Raw genomic sequence first — 8,151 nt, forward strand, 5'->3', positions numbered from 1 at the left:
AGGCAGAGAAGCTGGCCCTAAGCCAGAATTTAGGAAGGCCAGTGGCTGAGGGGATCCCTGGAGGGAGCTCATCCTCTGAGCCCACCCCTCAAGACACAAGTGCCTTTATAAAATGTAATATGCCTAGGCCTATATACCTTTTTTAAGCCTATTCATACAAATATGTATTTCCCTTTCATGTCTTTGTTTTTCCTTTTTTCCAAACAGATTCTGATGGTGCTATCTGCCTGGTGGAGCCCCCTCACACCACAACATACCTTGTAACTGTAAGTAGGCAATACTCCAAATATTTTGCCAAATGGTAGTTTAAGTATACTGAAACATATCACTCATCCAGGAAGAAGAGTATGAGGAAACTGTGTCTGCTGCCTTTACAGAGGGGGATCCAGAAAGGCCTATAGAGGTAACATCTTGATATGTTACTGATAGTTCTCTTCTCATTCACATTTCTTAACATTCTGGTGGAATATAGAGTGTGACATTTAGCCTACACTGAAGTATTAACACATTCTCATCCTTTTTAACAGGGCATGGCTGGGCAGCAGCAGGAGGGTCCCTCAACTTCCACTGCACAGATTGAAGCAGTGAGATGGATGTTCAGTAAACACCAGAGGTTCATTCTGTGGAATTCATGTGCAACTGTATAATTTAATGTCCTTATGTTTTCCCAGTTACCAGTAAAAGACATTTACAAAATTCACCTGCTGAAAAAATTTACAAAAACCGACAAAGAAATGCAATACTCGGACCGCCAGATTAGGAGGGCAGATCTAGAAATTGAAATACTGGAGCACAAGTTAGAGGTAGGTGCATGGTCACAGCTGAATTATGTTAATTATGTTAACTAGTGGAACATTAACTAAACTAGCCCTTGTATTTGTAGGAAATAAAGGAAACCAAATGAAATTTGTATTATGTCTTTATTTGACTGCTGTGGTGGTGGTGGTGGTGGTGGTGGTGATGGTGATGATTAGTCTCTGAAGTGGTTATGGCATATGGTGTCTCTGACTGCTCTGCCGTCCTGCATAGCTGGCAGGTGGATGGGGTCATCATCAAGGTCTTCAATTTGTAGGGCAGGGTGTTGCTCTCCTCTAATAGTGGCAATATCATGAAGAACAACACATGCCACAATAATATCACAGGCCCTCTCAGGGGTCACCCTAAGGTGACGTAGGCACTGGAAACGGGCTTTCAGCAGGCCTATGGTCATCTCCACCCGGGCTCTTGTCCTGCAGTGAGCCCGGTTGAAGTTCTGTTGGGGGCCTGGTTCAGGGTCAGGGTAAGGGGTCAGCAGCCTAGGTTGGCATGGGTAACCCCTGTCACCCAGCAGAAGGCCATCAAACTCTCCTGTAATGTATAGTGGATACATTAGAGTATATTAAAGGAGGGAGACAAGTGAATTATTTTGTGCAAATCTTTAGGCTGCTTACCACGTTGCAGTCTGTTGCTCAGGTTAGACTCGCGATAAATCCTTGAGTCATGAACAGACCCAGGCCACGTGGCCTCCACATTGGAAATGATGTATGCAGCATCACATATGATCTTGACAGTGCAGAGAATGACAGATGTTGAACTATGATGCACTCTTTAACATTTTGAAACAGTATTCAATCTTCATGTACCTGCACATTTATACTGTGAATGGACTTCCTATTCACATAATCTGCTTCATTATGTGAGGGAGCCGTGATGGGGATGTGTTTGCCATCTATGCAGCCAATCACACTGGGAAATCCTAAAAGAAATTAAAATGACAAATCCCATTCTGAGGTTGCAGCACAATGTCATTAACAGAATATAATTTAAAATTCATTTAACGGATCTCTACATCATTCACCTGCAATCCTGTGAAACTCCTCCTTGATGGCTCTGACAGGTTTATGTCCAGGGAAAACAACGAAGATGGATAACAGCCGTTTCAGGGCGAGGCACACTTTTCTGACCGCCCTTCGGGTGCTCTTCTTGTAAATGATATTCTTTTACAAGACGTTTCTTTGCATTTTCCTTTTCCATCACTTAGAGGGCCTTTATGTTCCACAGAAACTCATTAAAACATATACAGAACGTCACGTTCATGTACCTGGATTTGTATTTATAATTTTCTGACAATGAGAACAATATTGACAGGATGATAGCTCATATGGACAGCAATGGTAGCTCAAATTGATGTTGTTTGAATATTATATGGTTTTTACATGATAATACATTGGGAAAAAATGTTTTCTGGAATAATGATGTACCAATAGCAACCTTTTAAAATGTGTATTGATGCCGTATTAACACACACAGTTCTGCTGATTTATTTTAGTCTGTCAAACCTACTGCAGAGCAGGGGGCTCTTTACCGGGAATAGTTCCGGTATGGCGCACGTAGCAACACGTGTGCCTGCTGGTAGCAAAGTTTGCTCCCGATTAAAGCCTGAGATCTTTAGAACTACAGATGGAAAGTGGTAGTGGAAGACGAATTATTGAACTTTCTCGTGATCAAAATGAAGACGCTGAGCCAGGATGAGATTGTAATGCTAGTCTCGAACAACTTTTCGTCTGAGTGGATAGAGGAGTCCAAGCGGCTTCTCTTTGAAGTCTGTCCGAGAACGACGCAACGCTGTGTCGCATAAAGGTCCTCAGAAGGATATAAACAACATAAAGGCATGCCTGAAAGTTCTTAATGAGAGCGGGGAAGATGTCCCAAGATTTGTTTCACACTACTTAGATGATCTCCCGCCTGTCTCATATGGTAGCATCGACGTATCGGCCCTGCTTGGAAGGATTGAATAGCTTAACAGAGATGTCTCCAGCAGGAAGGGGGCTCTAGAAGCTCATGTGGCCGTGTGCGAGAACCTGCAAGCGGTTACCACGGATGTTGTGCAGCGTATGACGGCGCTGGAGAAGCTCCGTGGGCCTGCGGGCCCTGAAAGCACCACCGGAGCGGCTCCGGAGGAAGAGGTGCAGAGTTTAGCTACTGCTGCACCGCAGTCAACACAAGACACTACAGCAACGAGTGCTCCACCAAATAATCAATCTCAGTGGAGCACGGTTGTAAAAGAAGGCCGTCGTTTAATGCCAGTCCCTGGAAATACCAAGCCACAACCAAAACCCCGCACTGTGCGTGACCCACAGAAACGCGAGAGGAAACATATGGCGGTAGTTGGCACTGGGACAGTGAGCAACATTCAAGTGGTTAAAACCAAGCTGGTCAGTGTGTTTGCAACAAGATTCTGCCCTAACCTTGAAGCTGACACTCTCTATGATTATTTGACTGAGAAACTGGGCAGAGCAGTTACGTGTCGCAAAATTGATTCGACACGAAACAGATTCAGCTCGTTCCATATCACCGCTGAATGCAATGAAGTGGCTGAAATGTACGACCCGCTACTCTGGCCAGCTGGAACGTATGTCCGACGCTACCACGAGGCTCGTCGGCCCTCATGGCAGCCTCAACCTGGAGCCTCTTGACACGTGACAATGGTCAGTAAACGCAACACAGACAATAACACAGCTGACCTAAAAATTCAGATTGTGTCATATAACGCACGTGGCCTTCGCATTGGTCACAGTGCTGAGGATAAATCACGTCGCCTTATTATTGACAAGCTCCTGGAGAACTGTGATGTACTGTGTGTTCAAGAGACAGTTTTAGCTGTACAGGACTTGGAAGGACTAAATTCATTACATTGTGATTTTTATGGAGCTGGTGAATCCACCACTGATCTCAGTACAAAATTAATCCAGGGGAGGATACCGGGGGGAGTGGCTATCCTTTGGAAAAAGAAATACGATTCTGTGATCAAAGTGGTTAGATTGGATGTAGATTGGGCTATTGGAATAGAGATAAATGATATAAAGTTTATTATTTTAAATATTTATACTCCTTATGAATGTTATCAAAATGAGGGCGAATTTCTCAATAGATTAGCCTTTGTTAACTCCTTTATTCAAGATAATGCTAGTGCTAGCTGCATCCTTGTTTTAGGAGACATGAATGCAGATATTTCTGATGAGAACTCTCTCATCAGAAGGACATCTAATGCATTTCTGCACAGACGGAGGCTTAACCCTCTCAAGCAAGTTTTTTTTACCTGAAAATAGTTTTACATACATCAGTGAAGCATGGCATACAACTTCATGGCTGGATCATTGTGTCTGTACATCGGATGCACATGCCTCCCTGGATGCCATGGAGATCTACTATGACTATGCCGTTGCTGATCATATACCTTTTTCTATATCACTGAATGTGGAAAAAATACCGATGGTATCGGCTGAGGTAAATAACACAATTTTGGGAAAATTGGATTGGTCTAAGATAACTAAGGACGCCATTAAGGAATATACCATTAGGACTGACAACCTACTCGGAAATATTGAATTACCTAAAGATGCAATAAGATGCTGTAATGTGAACTGTGGGAACCCACAACATGGGAATGATTTATGTGTTTTATATGATTCTATTGTGGAGTCACTTCTCATCTCCAGTAAATCACTTCATAAATCTCAGTCTAAGGGATACAATGTCAAACCTGGCTGGAATGACTATGTGGCAGAGCTTCATGTAGTAGCTAGAAAAGCATTCAAAGCCTGGGTTGAATCGGGAAGAGTCAGACATGGCCCTTTATTTGAACAGAAGAAACGTGCTCATGCAAATTTCAAATATGCCCTGCGATTTATTAAAAGGAATGAGAAGTCTATGAGATCTGACTCACTGGCCAAAAAGATGCAAAATAATAGTGTTAAGGATTTCTGGAAGGAGGTTAAATGTATGAATAATTGTAAAATGTCCTTACCGACAAACATTGATGGGGTTAGTGGTGCTGATAATATATCTCAGATGTGGCGACAACATTATTTTGAATTATGTAACTGTGTTGGAAGAAATCATTTTGAAGTGGGTACTGTTGATACAGATGTAGATATAGTTATCAATTTAGAAGAGGTTCACTCAGCAGTCTTAGGACTAGCTGACAATAAATCGTGTGGAGCTGACAAGATAACTGCTGAACATCTAAAATATGCCAGCAAAAAACTTTGTTTGTTGCTTGCTATATGTTTGACAGGCTTACTAAGACATGGAATTCTGCATGACTCTATCCTGTCTGTATTATTAGTACCTGTAATTAAAAACAAAGCAGGCAAAATAGACAGTATGGAGAATTATAGGCCTATTGCATTAGCCAGTATTGTATCCAAAGTACTGGAGAAAATCCTCCTTAACAGGTTAGAAGATTACATATTCACAAGTGACAACCAGTTTGGCTTTAAACAGAAACATGGCACTGACATGTGCATCTTTGCTTTGAAAGAAATCTTGGATAAATACAGAAACAGTCAGAACTCCACAATTTGTATATGTTTTATGGACGCCTCTAAGGCCTTTGATCGCATAAATCATGAAAAACTGTTTGATAAATTGTGTTTTAGAGGGGTCCCAAAATGGCTTCTAAGAATTCTGGTTTACTGGTATGCTCATCAGGCCTTTATGATAAAATGGGGAAATTCTATGTCAGGACCTTTTTTTGTCAGCAACGGAGTGAGACAGGGCGGAATTTTGTCTCCCTTTCTCTTTAATGTGTATATGGATGACTTGTCACAGCAGTTGAATGCATGTAAAATGGTTGGCTCTATGTTAATTAATAACCTAATGTATGCAGATGACTTGGTAATTTTCTGCCCATATAGTGCTGGCCTACAACAGCTATTGAATGTCTGCTCACAATATGGTCTCGACTTTGACATCAAATATAATGCAATTAAGAGTAAGATTATGATCGTTAGAAACATAGGTGATAGAAAACTAGTTTTTCCTGAATTCTTTTTATCTGGCATTGCTCTTCATGAATGTAATGAGATCATATATCTCGGCCATCATATTGTAAATGATCTGTCGGACAATAGAGATATTAACAGACAGTGTCGCAAGTTATACGCGCAAGCCAATATGCTCGCACGGAAGTTTAACATGTGCACTGTTAATGTTAAGACAGCTTTATTTAAAGCATTTTGTACCCCTATGTATACTGCCCACTTGTGGCGTGTTTATAGCAAAAGCAACATGCAGAGACTCAACGTGGCCTATAATGATGGCATGAGAATGCTTTTAAAACTTCCAAGATGGTGCAGTGCTAGTGAAATGTTTGTAAATGTTGGGGTGCCGAACTGCTCTGCTGTGATACGTAATCTTATGTACAGGTTCATGTGCAGGTTGTCAGTTTCAGGTAATGGTATTTTAATGTATTTGAGTAACTGTGAGAGGAGCTCAGTGCGGTTCTCGTCGAGATTGTGGAGCCACTGGTGCTCAAGTCTGTACGTACACACAGCTACCTAATGTATGTACCTTTGTGTCATAATCTAGTTGATGCCTCACTTGATGTACTAGTTTATGTATTGCTGTATGTATTGTCTGTTATGTTTTTTATATATATATATATATATATATATATATTTTTAGTGCTATGGACCTCACGCTGTGTCCTTAATAAAGTCTTATTATTATTATTATTTTCTTCACACTAAAAGCAGCAGAACTCAAATTTATAGGAGAATGTTTGAATAAAAACAGCATGTTGCTAACGACTCCCACCCTCTGCACAACATGCATGGACTAAATATCTATCTCATATCTTCAGGAGGTTTTTTTGAATAAAAACATGTTTATTAGCATGTTGCTAATGCATTTTAGTGCATTTTTAACCGAGTTCTAAGAACCCAACTGACAGCATGGAACAGTGAGTTCTAGATGCAAGTTTTTAAATTGAGCAGTTCAGTGGATTTTGGTCAGTTCCCCATCAGCACTGATAGAGAGACACACACATTCGAGAGAAGAGAGAGAGAAGATTATTGTTTTAGATTTCGTCCGTTCTTGTTTGTTTTTCATTTGTAACCTTGAAGGTTCATTTTCAACCTTTCACCTGAGAGACACCTGACTTTGTGAAAATGTCTGAGGTTCAGGTTGGTCAAGTCCTGCTCAGCAGCTCGTCTGTTTACCTCGTTGTGCAGTTTATTGGTGAAGGCCGCTTTGGCAAAGTGGCCAAGTGCCTGAACCTTGTTACATGTGAGATAGTGGCTGTTAAGATCCTGAAGATGGACCCTGAATTCATCCTGGACGCTGAGAAAGAGGTAGATCTTTAGACTTACTGTGATTGTTACGACAAACAGAACACTGCAGATGTTGTCTGCTCCGTCAGAGGACGTTCAGTAAAATAAACTGTTGTCATGTTTCCTGTTTTCTCTCCAGATCTCCATGTTAGAGCTTGTGTCTTACGTCTGCCGCTGACAGAGGAAGCCATCACTAAGTACCAAAACCCTGCAGTTCCTCTGGTGTCCACTTGAGGCTGTCTCCAGCAGTGAGTCAGTCCCCATAGACTGACTCACAAACAATAAATAAATAGCTACATACAGCTGTTAGACACTACAACTGAGTAATCACAGTATCTAGTTAATATGCAACACACGAACAAGGACAGGCATACACTTCTTAAACAATCCATTGAAATAGAATCAGTGGTATCGACCAAGAGAACCATTTTATTGAATGACTGGGACAGTCTCTGATCAGTAAATCGGTTTGACAGGTTGATTTAAATACAATAATCTATGAAGAGGATTGACTTAATATGACCTCATCAGATTCAGACCTGCAGCACAGCTGTCAGTGGCAGCACAGCTAACATGTCAGCTCTGTTTAACTCTGCGCTTAAAGAGAAAGAGAAGAAGATGGAAGATCTGCAGAAAGAGAGGGAGGCCGGAGAGATGCTGGCAGCCAAAGTGAAGGTGAAAGTGAAAGTGGTTGTCTTTTCTGCAGTGTCAGTGTGAATCTGAAGACTAGTGGTGTGTCTGCCCTCAGTGGGTGTTCTATCATCATTCATCTCATCTGGTGAAATGCTGCTTTCCTCCCTGTTTGACTTGTTTCTGCTTTTGTCTGTCCAGGCGATGGAGAGTAAGCTGCTGGTCGGGGGGAAGAACATTGTGGATCACACTAACGAGCAGCAGAGGATGTTGGAGCAGAAGAGGCAGGAGATCGCTGAACAGGTACACCTCACATCTCTAAAATGAACACTGCTCCTGATTAGAGCGAGAAGTAAAGGTTCACAGGTGAAAAGGAACTTGTTGTGAATATATTCACTCTGTCACAACAGCTCAGAGTGTCTTTGTC

General features: G+C 41.6%; 1 protein-coding gene across 1 annotated transcript in view; it reads right to left on the reverse strand.

Moving 5' to 3' along the window:
* Positions 1-970: 970 nt before the first annotated feature.
* The window catches only part of LOC138590410 (putative nuclease HARBI1), a 21,166-nt gene continuing 13,985 nt past the window's right edge, over positions 971-8,151 (reverse strand). The window contains exons 2-4 of the mRNA XM_069661047.1: positions 1,623-1,735; positions 1,431-1,542; positions 971-1,347 (exon numbers count right to left, since the gene is read on the reverse strand). Of these exons, the coding sequence (XP_069517148.1) occupies positions 971-1,347; positions 1,431-1,542; positions 1,623-1,735 (602 nt within the window). The remainder of the gene's footprint in view (positions 1,348-1,430; positions 1,543-1,622; positions 1,736-8,151) is intronic.

This window comes from Semicossyphus pulcher, unplaced genomic scaffold (genome assembly GCF_022749685.1).
Source record: "Semicossyphus pulcher isolate SPU_LCO1_2020_fin unplaced genomic scaffold, fSemPul1.0.p SCAF_13, whole genome shotgun sequence".
Classification (NCBI taxonomy): domain Eukaryota; kingdom Metazoa; phylum Chordata; class Actinopteri; order Labriformes; family Labridae; genus Semicossyphus; species Semicossyphus pulcher.